The sequence below is a fragment of the Salmo trutta genome, chromosome 9, assembly GCF_901001165.1.
Source record: "Salmo trutta chromosome 9, fSalTru1.1, whole genome shotgun sequence".
NCBI lineage: Eukaryota > Metazoa > Chordata > Actinopteri > Salmoniformes > Salmonidae > Salmo > Salmo trutta.
Genome location: NC_042965.1, coordinates 11,959,836 through 11,977,866, shown reverse-complemented (window position 1 = coordinate 11,977,866; position 18,031 = coordinate 11,959,836). Strand labels below are relative to the sequence as shown.

The window sequence follows — 18,031 nt, the reverse complement described above, 5'->3', positions numbered from 1 at the left end:
AGTTTTTCATAGGAGAAAATTAAGCCGAGTGGGCAGAACAAGCAAGGAGGTGGGCAGAGCCAAGGACAAGCTACTGAGATCCTATTGTCGCGTTCAAGCATTTATTTGCATATTTCCGCTAGGGAACTTTGGCAAAGGGTCACACCTACAAAACTTATTGCACTCTGTAACAGATTCTAGTTTTGGGAAGAGATAACTAATTGAGATCGAGCTTTTCTTCTTCTTCTATGAGAAAAATCTGCAGAATGTCAGCCCAGTTCCATCTCGCTCCATACTCTCCCACTGGGCTTCCTCTCCTCACCATATTTGGTGAGGGGTCAAAATTCCAACCGGATGCTTCAGATTTATACATCCGGTGAAACATCTGGCTCCTTGTTCCATCTGTGGTTGTGCCGTTTGTCCACATTGACTAAGCGACACCTAGTGGCAAACAGCAGAACACCGGAAGCAGGGTTTTCAACAATAATCACCGAAGCGGGGTACTCGCCAATCTTTCCCCACTGAAACAGTCTTTGACTTGGGTGGCTGAAGTCTGACAATTTTTAGGGCCTTCCTCTGACACAGCCTGGTATAGAGGTCCTGGATGGCAGGGAGCTCAACCCGTGATGTACTGGGCCGTAGGCACGCACTACCCTTCACAGAGCCTTGTGGTCAGATGCCAAGCAGTTGCCATACCAAGCGGTGATGCAGCCAGTCAAGATGCTCACAATGGTGCCGCTGTAGAACTTTTTGAGGATCTGAGGGCCCATGCCAAATCTTTTCAGCCTCCTGAGGGGGAAGAGGCATTGTTGTGGCCACTTTACAACTATGTTGACAGCTACCTACACAAATAGCTAGCTAGAACAAAGTGTTAATAAGATAAAAATTCATTAAAAAGATTTAAAAGCAATACAAATAAGTATTAGTGATGTGGACACCAATCAACCCTGTATGCAACTGTTTTTTACTTTGCACATGAATACATTCTGCCAGATCATACCAGAGATGTGATATATATATATACACACACAGTACATAAACACTGCCCATGTTCAGTGTACATGAATTGACATTTGCCACTGTTGAATCCAGATGGAAACAGTTCAACAAAAACACTTATTTTACCCTGCATACACCATCTCTCCATGTCCACCTGACCTGCCCAGTAGGAACCAGACCAGGAGCTTGAGGACCCTGTCATCCAGCCCAACAACACCACCATGCTTCATTTCATACAGATGAACACTGTCTGTCCCCCAGCACAAGTTCTTCCTGGGGTTCACAGCATCCGTCTCATGGACAGGGCCAGGGAGTTGAGCTGGTAACAGAAGAAAGAGAAGTACTGGCCAATAGTGATCACAGCCTGGGACACAAAGGACCTGGCCACATCCTCATGGCTCCAGAAACCTGATGATGTTTTGTTCAAGTTTACAAAATGTCCTTTAACAACAAATGGTGGTATTCACAACTAAAATGTATCAAGAATAAATGTATTCAAGAGCAGTCAGAAAACAGTTGAATGGTAAAATGAATTATAAGTTACTGATGCTTAGGGTGGTAAGGAGAATAACACCTGATATTCAAGTAATGACTCTACACACCTTGATACATGGCTTGTGCTCCTGTCCATGCGAATATACGGGCAATGCCATTAGCTCTCAGGTAGACCTCGATCTGGTCAGTCAGATTCAGTTTGGCCATTTTGTCCCTGCGATACCCATCAGAGACCAGGTGGAACTGGGTGTGGCCATAACAGCCTGGGTCAGGAAACTTGGCTCCTGGGAAAGCAAAGAGAGAATAAGAACCATGTTGAAATAGAAACATACACAAAATACTTTGATACTACCACCACCACTAGTGGAAACAATGTGTGGTTGGTTGATGCACCCCCTATGAGAATAACAAAGTAAATGGCTAAAGCGGAAACATATTGATCAATATTACTAGATTAACAACCAAAACCTTGTGACACTCATTTAACATCCAGATTCAACTCCATTATTACCTGTTAAGATGTTGTTCTCATACTGTCTCCCGAAAATGGGAAGCAGGTCTGGGGCAAACTTTAATTTGTGGAAACTACTCGCACTCAAATGTAGGTCTAATTCCATGGCCCAAAAAACAGTTAGGCAAAACCCAGTTTGACGTCAATATTCGACATATAATAGCTAGCCCTCGAAAACTCTAGGCGGCATTCTGCCTTCTCCCTACAGTTCCAGCCATTAACTTCGCCCACAACTGCCTCATGTGAACTACAATCCCGACGTTGTATTTTAACGTTTAGAAACGTCAATACCGATCGCTTGAGACGCAGATTTCGAAACATTGTGGACCTTATCATTCGTCAGCGAGAAATAATCCTTCAAAATAAAATGATACACTTACTGAAGTAGTTTTGCACAGATCCATACAGGCTATTGAAATGCGGTCTTCGTATTAACGATATGGTCGCTTCTAAACACAAGTCATTTTTTTAATGAATTAATGACCGTAAAGTCAACCTTGCGGGCGCCGCCACGTTTGTTGCTGATGACAGCAAGTTCTTCTTCTGTACGTCTCGTCCATCATCCTCAAACGCGGAAAGTCGCCTCAACGTGGAGGGTGAAATACTATTCGAGTTAAAATAATGTCTGTGCCACTGGAATCTGTATTTTGTAAATGGATTGGTTATTCTAATATAAAATGTTATGTTTATAACATTTTACACCAAGCATGTAACGCACGATACTGAAAATCGAACTGTTTTGAAACAACGTTTCGATGCTTGAATACTTCACATCAGGTTAGACTGCGACTCTCCAAACTGAATTTGCACAGCGTGCACTAATTTATAGCTATGAATTCGCAGGCACAATGTTGCCATTCACGCCCTGCATACCGAACTGATGTAGTTATTCTGAGAATAAACCTAATTGTTTTCATCTTAGTCGTCAGCATTTGTTTAATGACGGAGAGCGCAATGATCCTGGGCAAATGTGTCCTCCAGGAGGCACAGTAGTGCCTACTCACCAAGTGGTTGGCATTGTCAGAATGATTCATGGACGTTTTCCAGTTGACAGTGCTGCACTGCCACTGCAGTGTTTGCAATGCCATGCCTTCTTGGAGTCCTCATGCTTCCCAGCCGAAACCGTTCGGAAAAGTTCGTGCGTATATTAGCACGACATTTTGGACTTCGGTACGAGTTTTTTAGGCTGTTCGGCACACATTTTTCTCAACGCCAGTTCGTGAGCCGAAGTCTACACCCCTTCGTCCGTGATTGGTCAAGTGTAGGGAGTCTTTGTTGTCATTCAACGAAAGACGATTCGTTTTCATGCACATGCAGTGATGCCAATTTAGCAATTTTGTTGCTATATTTAGCAACTTTTCAGACTACCCTGGAAACCTTTTTTCATACAGCACCTAGCAACACATTTAGCTACTTTTAAAAATGTATTTGGAACTTTTAGCAATTTTTGAAAAGTAACTCAAACGCTAAAATGCACGCATTTTCCCTCTAAATGACACAAAACCGAGTTTCTCTGTCACACACTCAGTCACAACACACGTGCCTGGCTGCAAAAGTGCATTGTGAGTGACGTCAGCAGCAATTTCAACAAATTGCAAATCATTGTTGGCTGACTGCAGCAGCAGTAGTACGGGTTCGACGAGCCAAACTCAATGAATATAGTTGGTCACGAATGTTTGATCTTGAACAGAACTTACAACATCAATCAACATGTCTCAATCAAAATTGTACAGAAAAGAGTGGGAGTCTGTACCTGAACAAATTAAATCATATTTTTTTGCCGAGATGGACAGTCAATTTGAGTCACGTTATTGTGGATTCAACGTAATGACGCAGATTTACGTTACCACGCAATGACATTACGACGCATTTAGCAACTTTTAGCAACAAATCAACCTGCCTCCAGCAACATACCCTGAAAATGAGTTGGCAACACTGTGCACATAGAGAAATAATGCACCAAACATCTTAGTTATATGTACAATTGCGCGCCTAAGATCTCGGCAAAAACGTCAACATTGACAGATTTCTTGAGTTGTTTTAGATTAATTCGGACTATTTTTAGGATTACTGGCTACAGCGTCTCAACATGGACAGACAGTAGGGTAGTAGGGGTAACTATCCCCCCTAGGAACAATGTCTAATTGCTGAGACAAAAAAAAGCAACGTTTGGCAAAAAAAATGGTATGTGGGTGAAGGTCATGCATAGGCAAATAAACTATAAAGGGAAATAAATGTCACCATTAATATCTGCACTATGAGGAGATTTGATGTAAAGTCCCTCTTTTTAACTCGCCTGCACATTAATTTTCTTTGTTGTTCCTTTTCCAAACAATACATTATGTACAATTACACTAAATAAATATTATTTGAATAATGCAAGATTTTACATCCCAGCAGTCAATAAGATGACATTCAGGAGCAAAAGGTTTTCAATAGTTGTTTTTTATTCCCATAAAAAAATATTAATTGGACTATAATATTGGAATAGAATATAACTAATAACATTAAATAACATCAGAAATAACATTTATTAAGAATAAACTAATTAACTCAGTGTGACATTGATTTGGCAACTCTTATGCTCTGCTATTACACAATTCTAATTTGTACATAGGACACAAATGAAGCTATCCCCAGGAAAATTGGAGCACAAGTAATGAGCCCACCTCCTGCACTGCTCACACCTAATCCAGTCCCCACCTGTGACTGAAAATGGGGAGAGATGCCAATTGAAAAGCAGTCTCTTAATGACAAAGCAAAAACAGGTTTTTGAAATCTTTGAAAATGTATTTACATAAGTATTCAGACCCTTTGCTATGAGACTCTAAATTGAGCACAGGTGCATCCTGTTTCCGTTGATCATCCTTGAGATGTTTCTACAACTTTATTGGAGTCCACCTGTGGTAAATTCAATTGATTGAACATGATTTGGAAAGGCACACACCTGTCTGTTTAAGGTCCTACAGTTGATTCTACAGGATTCTTCTTAATTTCATTGAGCATTCTGCACTGTGCTCTTGCAGTCATCTTTGCAGGACGGCCACTCCTAGGGAGAGTAGCAACAGTGCTGAAATTTCTCCATTTATAGACAATTTGTCTTACTGTGGACTGAATTTTATAGATACTTTTGTGACCCTTTCCAGCATTATGCAAGGCATAATGTTCGAGGCATGGTTCACATCAGGCAATGCTTCTTGTGAATAGCAAACTCAAATCAAATAGCAAACTCATTCAAGGGTTCCTCTTTATTTTTACTAATTTCTACGTTGTAGAATAATAGTGAAGACATTAAAACTATGAAATAACACATGGAATCATGTAGTAACCAAAAAGTGTTAAACAAATCAACATTTATTTTTATATTTGAGATTCTTCAATGTAGCCACCCTTTGCCTTGATGACATCTTTGCACACTCTTGGCATTCTCTCAACCAGCTTCATGAGGTAGTCACTTGGAATGCATTTTAATTAACAGGTGTGCCTTGTTAAAAGATTTGTGGAATTTCTTTCCTTCTCAATGTGTTTGAGCCAATCAGTTGTGTTGTTACAAGGTATGGTTGGTATCTAGAACATAGCCCTATTTGGTCAAATACCAAGTCCATATATTATGGCAAGAACAGCTCAAATTAGCAAAGAGAAATGACAGCCCATCATTACTTTAAGACATGAAGGTCAGTCAATCCGGAAAATTTCAAGAACTTTGAAAGTTTCTTCAAGTGCAGTCACGAAAACCATCAAGCGCTATGATGGAACTGGCTCTCATGAGGACCACCACAGGAAAGGAAGACCCAGAGTTACCTCTGCTGCAGAGGATAAGTTCATTAGAGTTAACTGCACTTCAGATTGCGGCCCAAATAAATGCTTCCCAGATTTCAAGTAACAGACCCATCTCAGCATCAACTGTTCAGAGGAGACTGCATGAATCAGGCATCCTCGGTCAAATTGCTGCAAAGAAACCACTACTAAAGTACACCAATAACAAACATGAGCAATAGACATTAGACCGGTGGAAATCTGTCCTTTGGCCTAATGATTCCAAATGTTAGATTTTTTGTTCCATCTGCCGTGTCTTTGTGAGACGCAGAGTAGGTAAACAGATGATCTCCGCATGTGTGGTTCCCACCAGGATGCATGGAGGAGGAGGTGTGATGGTGTGGGGGTGCTTTGCTGGTGACATTGTCTGTGATTTATTTAGAATCCAAGGCACACTTAACCAGCAACCAAATTGAGATGGTTTGGGATGAGTTGGACTGCAGAGTGAAGGAAAACCACCCTACAAGTGCTCAACATATGTGGGAACTCCTTCAAGACTGTTCGAAAAGCATTCCTCATGAAGCTGGTTGAGAGAATGCCAAGAGTGTGCAAAGCTGTCATCAAGGCAAAGGGTGGCTACTTTGAAGAATTTCAAATATAAAATATATTTTTATTTGTTTAACACTTTTTTGGTTACCACATTATTCCATATGTGTTATTTCATAATTTTGATGTTTTCACTATTATTCTACAAGGTAGAAAATAGTAAAAAATAAAGAGAAACCCTTGAATGAGTAGGTGTGTCCAAACTTTTGACTGGTACTGTGTATATATATATAAAAAATCCTGCTTATCTTAATTTCCAGAATGAACAAATAATGTTCCTGATAATGTAGACTGTAACAAAAGATTGTTACCTAGCAACAATTGTGGGTATACACACACACAAACAACCATAAACTCAAATGCTCAACAGTTGTTCTATCCCAGAGCCCAACTCAAGAAAGGACTTGATTTCCGAATGCATATACAGTTGCAGCTGTTTGAGAACGCATGCAAATTTGAGCAAAAACAGGCAAAAATGGGGAGATTTGATTAACCATTGTCAAGTCCTAGGTAATGGAGATCAGATACACCCCCTTCCCTTGAAATACACACACGCTGGTCCCCCGTTGTGACCATTTTCCCAAGCGTCTCTGTGCAGTCAGACCTTTGATTATTTTGTGCCTCCAGAGCCACAATAATATGCCCCCTCTATGAATGTCCGAGTGTGACCCCCTCCCCATGGGTTACTGCAGCCAGTGTTGTCAGCACTACCACTACCTGGGTGGGGGGGTACCCCACCGGAATCCCCACCGGCTAGGTACAAGGTCATCAAGGTTCTCATTAGCAGCTTTGAGATTTTCCTTGTATATAATATTCTCCTATCAGGGGGCTTTGGCTTTGTAGGACCAAACTTGCTGCTTTAGTAAGTCTCTGACCGCATTCATCTTTCTGTTTTTGCTGCGTATAGGCTACTTACAGTAGGCCCATAAAACAGATAAGGACTTCTCCTTAGTGTATGGGTCGCTCAGGTGCGTGTCTAGGGTATAGGCCATTCCATCATGATAGGACAATAAATAAACTATATTTATAATTTATTTTAAAATGTACAGTATATCCCATATCTGCACAACATTGAAAACTCTCTCTCACAACCCCTGCTCACAGACACACATGGGCTCTGGGATTTGCAACCATTAGCCTTCTTCACTCACTTAACTCCACACTTTTCCAAACACACACCCCACCTTCCATCCCAATACATCTGCACATAACCACATACTGTGACTTCTATGTCCTCTGTTTGCTGTGTTTTATCTCTATCATGTTGATTGAGTAATTTTGTGTTCCAGTTCCTTATATTTGAATAATTATTATTTTGCTAATTATCCTTTCTTCTAATGCTGTCTTATCAAATTATCAAATACTATAATGGAAAGTCTAATACTAATTATTTAACAACATTCCCTAACTGGAATGGTATAGTGTAGTTTAAGTTTTTTTCTTTAACAATTGTTGTATTTTATTGCTTTTCTAAATATTTTTTTTATTACAATATTGGGTGTTTCATTATTCTACTCCTCTATGGGAACTTTGTAATATTTAAACTAGCCATGGAGAAGTCTTTGTGTCTCAGAACATTTGGTTATCAATATACAGTTTATCGACTACGAGAGCTACACGCTTCCCTTTTAATCTATTCTCCTTGAAAATTGGGTACAGAACATTGCGCCGTTCTGCAAATTCCTTCGGGAACCAATCATTCATGCCTATTGTCATGCCAGCGACTCTTTTACCAAAGCTTTTAACCATTATTTCATCTTCAAAGAAAGCAAATTTGGCAACGATTGGGCGCTCAGATCTCTGTCCGAAACGGTGTACTCGTTTGAGTTGTATTTTGTCGATAGCTTCGTGTGGGATCTGAAGCGTTCTAGGAGGAACTCCCTCACTACACCCTCAGGAACTTTTACTTCTTTCTCTTAGATAACAGTAAGTACCAGATTTTCTCTCATAAAGCTAGTATGTATGTATGTCAAATCAAATATATCAAATCAAATTGTATTTGTCACATGCGCCGAATACAACAGGTGTAGACCTTACAATGAAATGCTTACTTACAAGACTTTAACCAACAATGCAGTTTTATGGAAAAAAGTGTTAAGAAAGTATTTACTAAAATAAACTGAAGTAAAAAATAAGAAAAATAGTCAAATAACAAATAATTAAGAAGCAACAATAAAATAACAGTAGCGAGGCTATATACAGGGGGCACTGGTACAGAGTCAATGTGCAGGGGCACGGGTTAGTTGAGGTAATTGAGGTAATATGTACATGTAGGTTGAGGTAAAGTGACTATGCATGGATAATAAACAGAGAGTAGTAGCAGTGTAAAAATGGGGGGTGGGGTTGGGACAATGCAAATAGTCCGGTTAGCCATTTGATTAGATTTTCAGGAGTCTTATAGCTTGGGGGTAGAAGCTGTTAAGAAGCCTTTTGGACCTAGACTTGGCGCTCCGGTACTGCTTGCCATGCGGTAGCAGAGAGAACAGTCTATGACTTGGGTGGCTGGAGTTTTTGGCAATTTTTTGGACCTTCCTCTGACACCGCCTGGTATAGAGGTCATGGATGGCAGGAAGCCTGGCCCCAGTGATGTACTGGCCCGTATGCACTACCCTCTGTAGTGCCTTGCGGTCGGAGGCCGAGCAGTTGCCATACCAGGCGGTGATGCAACCAGTCAGGATGCTCTCGATGGTGCAGTAGAACTTCTTGCTTTGAGGGCCCTATGGTGTTGAATGCTGAGCTGTAGTCAATTAATAGCATTCTCACGTAGGTGTTCCTTTTGTCCAGGTGGGAAAGGGCAGTGTGGAGTGCAATAGAGATTGCATCATCTGTGGATCTGTTGGGGCGGTATGCAAATTGGAGTGGGTCTAGGGTTTCTGGGATAATGGTGTTGATGTGAGCCATGACAAGCCTTTCAAAGCACTTCATGGCTACAGACGTGAATGCTTTGGGTCGGTGGTCATTTAGGCAGGTTACCTTGGTGTTCTTGGGCACAGGGACAATGGTGGTCTGCTTGAAACATGTTGGCATTACAGACTCGGTCAGGGATAGGTTGAAAATGTCAGTGAAGACACTTGCCAGTTGGTCAGCGCATGCTTGGAGTAAATGTCCTGGTAGTCCATCTGGCCCTGCAGCTTTGTGAATGTTGACCTGTTTAAAGGTCTTACTCACATCGGTAACTAGGAGCAGCTGCTTCCAATTGAAGGTCAACCCAACAAACACCACATAGAAATAGACATACTAGAACTAACATAGGAATAGATTAACAAGAACATAACCCAACAAACCCCGAAACACTCCAAACAAACACCCCTCTTAAAACAGAACATAGCCCAACAAACCCCGAAACACTCTAAACAAACACACCCCTGCCACGTCCTGACCAAACTACAATAACAAATAACCCCTTATACTGGTCAGGACGTGACACTTATTGAGAAAAAAAGGTAGTTAAAGAGACATTGTTCAACAGGAATCTATGTGTTTGGCCTCACCTGGTGTCTACACTAAGTGGCTGCAGAGTACTTTATGCTGAAAAACATGCACAGACAGATAAAGACAAACAATATAGAGTAGTTATAGAAATAATTAAGGGTCTTACATTCTCCATGGTTGGCTCTCTTGCCTACCCCTGAAAGGGGTTCACCTAGGGGTCATGATAGGGGCTGTACCAAATGTTTGATGTATTATAATAATTGATTATGCTTATGTTGTATTAATAGAAGGGGAGGGGTTATAAGAAAAGCTGATACAAATCTGTCACGTCCTGACCAGTAAAAGAGGTTATTTGTTATTGTAGTTTGGTCAGGACGTGGCAGGGGTGTGTTTGTTTTGTGTTGTTGGGGTTTTTGGGTTGTGTTCTATGTTTTGTATTTCTATGTTCTATTTTCTAGTTTTTCTATTTCTATGTCTAGTTTATTGTTTTGACCTTCAATTGGAGGCAGCTGTTCCTCGTTGCCTCTAATTGAAGGTCCTATTTAGTAGGGGTGTTTTTCTATGGGATTTGTGGGTAGTTGTTCTTTGTATAGCCTAGTAGCCTTACAGGACTGTTTCGTCATTGTTTTTGTATACATGTTTATTTTTGTTTTCCTTCTTCAATAAAAAAAGATGAGTATACATATTCCCGCTGCGTTTTGGTCCAATCCCTACGACGCCCGTGACAGAACTACCCACCACTAACGGACCAAGCAGCGGAGGAAGGAGCAGCAGCAGAGCTATAAGGAGTTTTGGACTTGGGAGCAGATACTAGCGGGAGAAGGACCATGGAGGAAGGCTGAAGAGGACTGGGGACGCTATGCGGGAACACGGCTGGCAAGGAAGCCTGAGAGGCACCCCCAAGATTTTTTATGGGGGGGGCACATGGGTAGTTTGGCTGGGCCAAGGGTGAGCCCTAAGCCAACTCCCCGTGCTTATAATGGGGAGCGTGTGGAGTGGAGAGCGCCGGTGTATGCGGAAGTGTGCAAGATCTCGCCCATGCGCACGCACAGTCCGGTGCGAGCGATCCCAGCCCCTCGCAAGTGCCGTGCTAGAGTGGGCATCCAGCCTGGAAGGAGGATGCCTGCGCAGCACATCTGGCCACCAGTGCGCCTCCTAGGCCCAGACTACCCTACGCCTGCTCTACGCACGGCAGCCATCAGGCCTCTGCACAGCCCAGTTTGCCCTGTGCCAGCACTCCGCTCATGCAGGGCTACTATTACCATCCAGCCAGGACGGGTTGTGCAGGAGGTGCGCTCCAGACCTCCAGTGCCTACTCATGGCCCGGTGTATCCAGTTCCTGCTCCTCGCACTAGCCCTGAGGTGCGTGTCTCTAGTCTGGCGCCTCCAAAGCCAGAACCACGCACCAGACCTCCAGTGCGTCAGCCCAGTCTAGTACGTCCTGTTCCCACTCCTCGCACTAGCCTTGGGGTGCGTGTCTCCAGTCTGGTACCTCCAGTACCAGCCCCACGCACCAGGCCTCCAGTGCGTCAGCCCAGTCCAGCTCGTCCTGCTCCTGCTCCTCGCACTAGCCCTAGTCTGGCACCTCCTAAGCCAGCCCCACGCATCAGGCCTTCAGTGCGCAGTCCCCGTCCAGAGCTTCCGACGACAGTGCCCTGTCCAGAGTGTCCGGCAACAGTGCCCCGTCCAGAGTGTCCGGCGACAGTGCCCCGTCCAGAGTGTCCGGCGACAGTGCCCCGTCCAGAGTGTCCGGCAACAGTGCCCCGTCCAGAGTGTCCGGCGACAGTTCCCCGTCTAGAGACGGCACACAGTTCGGAGCCTGCAGAGACGGCCCACAGTCCGGAGCCGGCAGAGACGGCCCACAGTCCGGAGCCGGCAGAGACGGCCCACAGTCCGGAGCCGGCAGAGACGGCCCACAGTCCGGAGCCGACAGAGACGGCCCACAGTCCGGAACCGACAGAGACGGCCCACAGTCCGGAAGCGACAGAGTCGCCCTCCAGTCCGGAACCGGCGCAGCCAGAGTCGCCCTCCAGTCCGGAACCGGCGCAGCCAGAGTCGCCCTCCAGTCCGGAACCGGCGCAGCCAGAGTCGCCCTCCAGTCTGGAACCGGCACTGCCAGAGTCGCCCTCCAGTCTGGAACCGGCACTGCCAGAGTCGCCCTCCAGTCTGGAACCGGCACTGCCAGAGTCGCCCTCCAGTCCGAAGCTCCCAGAGTCGCCCTCCAGTCCGGAGCTCCCAGAGTCGCCCTCCAGTCCGGAGCTCCCAGAGTCGCCCTCCAGTCCGGAGCTCCCAGAGTCGCGCATCAGCCCGAGGTCTCCAGCGACGCGCATCAGCCCGAGGTCTCCAGCGACGCGCATCAGCCCGAGGTATTCAGCGATGCACCATAGCCCAGAGACTTTGGGAGGGGTAAAATATAATAAGCATTTAGCGGGGGTGGACAGGTTAGGTTGGGGAGTAAGGCCGGAGCCTGAGCCACCTCCGTAGTAGGAGGTTGGGGAGGGGGGGTGTAGCACAAGAACCGTCGGTGACGGTGGCCACCCTCCCTTCCCTCCCTTTAGTTAGGTTTATTTTTTGTTTTGGGGTTTATTTTTTTGTGTTTATTTTTGTGTGAGGTGCTTTCGGGGTCTGCACCTTTGGGGGGGGGGGGGTACTGTCACGTCCTGACCAGTAAAAGAGGTTATTTGTTATTGTAGTTTGGTCAGGACGTGGCAGGGGTGTGTTTGTTTTGTGTTGTCGGGGTTTTGGGGTTGTGTTCTATGTTTTGTATTTCTATGTTCTATTTTCTAGTTTTTCTATGTGTAGTTTATTGTTTTGACCTTCAATTGGAGGCAGCTGTTCCTCGTTGCCTCTAATTGAAGGTCCTATTTGGTAGGGGTGTTTTTCTATGGGATTTGTGGGTAGTTGTTATTTGTGTAGCCTTACAGGACTGTTTCGTTCGTTTTTGTATACGTGTTTATTTTTGTTTTCCTTCTTCAATAAAAAAAGAAGATGAGTATACATATTCCCACTGCGTTTTGGTCCAATCCCTACGACGCCCGTGGCAAAATCTTGCTGATGGTGATACTGGTGCATTTCTGGTTTCTCTTAATCCCATTGTTTATTCAATTCGTGTGGTTCTTTTCAGGACTCAAGAGGTATGGGAGTATAACCAGACTCACCCACCCCCATTAGCATTCCAGGAACCTCAGGAGTTGTTTCTCCCTCTAGAAGGCCATCCCTGGGATCAAATGGATCCGGGGGATTTGCCTAATCTATTTGATTTCAGAGGAGAATATTATTATTGAAGCTGTGAGACTAATTAGTCTTAAAGGGGGAAATGAAAGGGGTTCACCTAGGGGTCATGATAGGGGCTGTACCAAATGTTTGATGTATTATACTAATTGATTATGCTTATGTTGTATTAATAGAAGGAGATGGGTTATAAAACCTCACATTTATAGGGTCCTAGACTACAGATTAACAATATATATTCATTATAGAGGTTTAGTATTATAAAGAGACCCCTCTGAGAAATGTGTGACTGAGACAGAACTCTGCAGGGGAGTGTAGGAGATAAGAGACTAGTCAGACATTCCACTATAAATCAACTTTGGGGAGTGGACATTGATTGCCTAGGCCTTAGAAAACACTGGAACTATTGTATCTCTCTTGCAAGTTTATATAGCTGTGTATGCATGGGCTTGGTCTGAAGAGTAGAAGGTAATGACGTATACAGTGACATCACAAGGGCTGGACTTCGGGTGTATAAAATAACTTGGGACCTTTTAAATTTTGCAGAACTTACTCGGAAACATGCGTTATGTTCCTGTTGTCAACTTCTGTCTGCAATTACATTAATAAAGATTTTTGAAGGATTTAATTAAAGATATTGTCAAAATGCTAATTTCACCAATGAGCCAATTATTGACAAGGAACAAGGAAACAAACCCCAACAGTGACTTAAAATAGCCTGTTTTGTTTTTGTACAGACATCACACTATTACCTAACCAGCACCCTCACCTGAGAAGTAGAAATCAAAGGGAAAGAAACTGGGAATTGAATAACTGCAGTTGACATAGCTAAGTAAATGGCAGAGCCTTTGTTTGTGCATAGTGTAGTCTATAGTGTTGCCAGGGAACAGCACCCTCTTCAAAGAAGTAGGAGGTGAAGATCTCCCGCACACTGATTGCCTCTCTTGCTGCGTTGTTGGACTCCATCCTTGAAACATCCTGCAGAGCAGCAGACTTCTCTGGCACACGGCGGCGAGCTGCAGATCCCCTCCTGGTCCTCGTGTCCATCCTCATGAAGTTATGCAGGACACAGGTACCCTTCACACGCCTGAATTCCCCCAGGAGGCAGTCCGAGATGGCCCTGGTTACCCAACCTGGCAGTGCCCTACACGGTAACTGTAGGCAATCTTTTTGAAGGAATCTCCAGTTAAAAGGTATATGTAGGAATATGGAAGATAATGTCATTATTAGACTTTTACATCACCAGGTCATTGTGGATTACTAAAGTATAATATCCCTTATAACAAATCATGATAACATTGGATAGATAGATGCATGTGCACACACGTGCATGTGTAGCATGCAGTGGCGACCCGTCATTCAGGGCAGGTGGGGAGCCCCACCTGTTTTGAGCACCACACTTTTAGGTAAAAAAAATAGAATATATATATATTTTAACTGAGTTAATTTAGCCGCATACAAACATGGTCTCTTTTTTGTTTTCTTGATTAAGGCAGCTCCAAAATGCAGGTGTTTCAGCATAGCTCAGTGCTTTCTGTGGTGGTGGGGCTAGCCAGCAGAAAATACAGAGCATTGTGAATGATTGGCTCAGTTTTCTGTCATGATTGACTCAGTTTTCTGTCACTCATGGGACAGTACGTCATCCCCAATTCTAAGGTTAGAGCTCGAAAAAAATTTCCCCTTGGGTTCTGCCATAGAGTTATATTAGAAGTGCCCATCCAAGAAGGCTCAAGGTCATTGGCCACAGAATGACATCAAATCACGTTATATCTACAGTAGCTTTGATTGAACTGATCATGTCAACATCTTACTTTCAAAGTCTTAGCTAGCAGTCATCATCAGTTGTCATGAAGACGACAATCTACTGGCACATCCTTTTTAATCCTTGTCATATGAAGAGAAATAATGGAGAGAAATTATAGATAAAATGTATCGATGCTCATCGGCCATTGTACATAAAGATTACACAACAAGTTGGAAGTCGCAAATTCAACAATGAGTCGTTTGGAAGGGATCAGTGGCTAACTGCAAGCGTTGCAAAGAAACCACTAACGTTAGCCTGCTATTCAATGGAGTGGCTGTGTTTTTTTCAGAGTTCCCACCATAAATCCAGAGAATGCCAGACTTTGATGACAAAATGTGCCAGCAAAGGACCGCTGCACCACCTTCACAAGGTGAGTCCAAAAATGTATTGTATGCTGCTGCATAAATGATATAATATGCAAGGGAGATATGTATACTGTAGCTAAGAAAGTAATACTAAGTGTATATTGTGTAGTAAGGTGTTAGTAGCCCATGTGCCTCACCCTAATCATTTTATCTATTTTCACATTGTTCGTGGCCCGTGGTGTGCTTGTTTGGCAACTTTTTTTTGTACAGCTTTGACAGTGCTACTGATAGTAGTGGTGGCGCATGGCTTGCACGTGCAAATTCAGCACACACAACATTCTGTAATATAATTGTGTTATTAAAAAGCTTATTTAATGCGTCAAATAGTGTTATATGATGTTATCTTTTTTGACACGCAAAGACCCAAACGGCGTTCAATGTGTCTCACCCTAATCATTTGGTCTATTTTCCCCTCTCAATTCGCCTACTGTTCTAACTTGGTGGTGCACAAATAGCCTATAACCTGTTTTACAGAAATCTAATCATCGAATATTGTAAGAGCTTTCATTGCCTGTTCATATGCCCCATTTATTTTGACTTGTTGTACAGGGAGAACACTGTAAGGCCAATGTTCTGAATTCTGTTGCTGTAACGTCTACTTCCAACTCACACTCTCAAACACGTAGATTCCCTGAACGCAGCTCACTTTCCAGCCCACTTTCCAGCTCACACTCTCAAAGACATAGATCCCCTGAACACAGCTCACTCTCCAGATCCCAATCACCTGAATTCTGATCACCTGTTCACACAGCTGTATGTCATTATCACACACTATTTAGTTCAGTTCTTTGCACCCCATCATTGTGAGGTATTGTTTGTTTTGTGACACACTTCTAGTCGGACCGCTGGTTTTCCTGTAATTTAATCTTCCCGCGCATGATCATTTTTGCCTGCCTCACTAACGACGCCTATTCCCTGCCTGTACTTTAGCCTATTGGATTTCCTGTTATCAACCTATTTCCTGATCTCCCGGACGACATTACTAGCCTTTTCCCTGCCTGTACTGTTGCCTTTTTGGACCCCCCTGTGTATGACCTTCTGCCTGCCCCTGGATCCAGCTACCTGCCTCCTCCTGTGGTCCTTTACAAATAAACACCTGCTGCGCCCTGCACTTGAAACCAGCTCTTTGTCTCCCCTCGTGTTCATTACATGCTATACATTTCAAAAGTGCTGAACAAATAGTTATATTGACTACGTCCGTTGCCGCTTGCTGATTAATGTCTTAATCGAAATGATGGATTGCCTCTTATTCGCTTGTCGTCCCTTTATGCCATAGTTTGTACATCTCAATTGTCATTAGAAACCACATTTGTTTAAGCAAGTCTGTCATATCAGCTATGTTTTTATGTGTAGTGGCTTTGCTGGCATGCATCACACTTTTTTTTGGTTTGCCCCACCAAGATTTACATGCTAAAATCGCCACTGGTAGCGTGTGACAATAGCAGGATCATATCAAGGATAGCATCACAAATGAATACATAAATACCACTTGAAGCTTGAAGATGAGTTGATCATTTGAATCAGCTGTGTTGTGCTAAGGCACAAAAAAAATGTGCACCACTGCTCTTCATTGGGACCTCTTCATCTGCAAACAGGCTTTCACAGCTCTCTGAATCTGAGGACCAAAAACCTCACAAGAAACATCATATGACTTCCTCATACTCAAATTAGACTGCACTGAATATTATGTTACTATTATCTCCGTCATCACGTCTATGGACTGGAACTACACAAAGTAGCTGCCCTATCCAGAATAGCCTACTCTCTCACTTTGACAGTTGGGGCTGCTATCCTTTCACCCTCCATGGCTGTCAGCTAGCTACCTACAAATGCATTTGGAGTTTGTTTTTTTACAGTGATAAATACATCAAGATACCTAGCTAATATGAAGTTAGGCAGCTGGTGATATTTAATACATCGTTTTTTTTACATTTTCAAAATGTATTTATCTACTTGAATAGGTTCTCCCAGCCATGTGAACGATTGGAAACAGGGCAACAAAGTGTGTTTGTCACCTGAGCGTTTTAAAGCATATTACTATTTACCTGTGAATAAATTCCTGAAATGGAGAATGGATTAAGCTATTTACCCATTTAATAACCAGACCTTCATACAAACTTGCTATGCTGAATTATTGACGCACAATCAAACGTGCTGCTATATGCTGCCATATGCTGCCAGCACGCCCACAATCGAGCCACTCTGGGAAATTTACCGCTTGCTAGTGAACACGAGCCGTTAGGCTTTTCTCAGAAAGATTTTCTCATTTTTAAGTTCATTAACGTCCATTTAAATCTTATTGACTGTCCCTTTTAGCTTATTTGTTTGTTTCTCTATTGTCGCATCTTTTTCGTCACTCATCTCGAGGCTCGCCTACAACTCTTCTATACCTTTACTGACTAGTTCAAGTATTCGCAGTTTGTCATTTATCGATTTTAACAGATTCCCGGTGGTGAAAAGCTTAAGTCGTCTGTATCCATCGAGGAGTCACGTTTTCTTTTGGAGATTGGTTCTCCTTGTTTACTCTCCGTCATGTTTGGGTTTTGCTTGTTTTCGTAATATTTGTCGATACATTTCTCTAGCCATATGATATGTTTTGTGTCGTTATCCAGATTGAAGGTTATTACCCACCAGATTGTGTAGTGCTAATAGTTAGTCTAACTTGCTGATATTGAATATTTAGTTTTTATCTTGAGGTGATCTGCACTGCTGTGTTCAGTCTGCTATCTTTGATATGTTGATTGATGCAATTGTACAGTTTTCCTGTATGTATTTTTTTTTTAAATAAACAAAAATATTTTGAATGTTATTTTTTATTTTTATTAAAGCAAATGTTTTTTGAGATGTCACAAG

At 43.0% G+C, this 18,031-nt stretch overlaps 1 protein-coding gene across 1 annotated transcript; it reads right to left on the bottom strand.

Annotated features, from left to right (window-relative positions):
- Nucleotides 1-79: 79 nt before the first annotated feature.
- LOC115199884 (28S ribosomal protein S30, mitochondrial) lies at nt 80-2,355 on the bottom strand. Its single transcript, XM_029762416.1, has 4 exons — nt 1,985-2,355; nt 1,581-1,757; nt 1,105-1,297; nt 80-768 (listed from the first exon to the last, which is right to left on the bottom strand). The coding sequence occupies exons 1-4, from the start codon at nt 2,088-2,090 to the stop codon at nt 636-638; spliced, it is 609 nt and encodes a 202-aa protein (XP_029618276.1). The 5' UTR covers nt 2,091-2,355; the 3' UTR covers nt 80-635.
- Nucleotides 2,356-18,031: the final 15,676 nt, after the last annotated feature.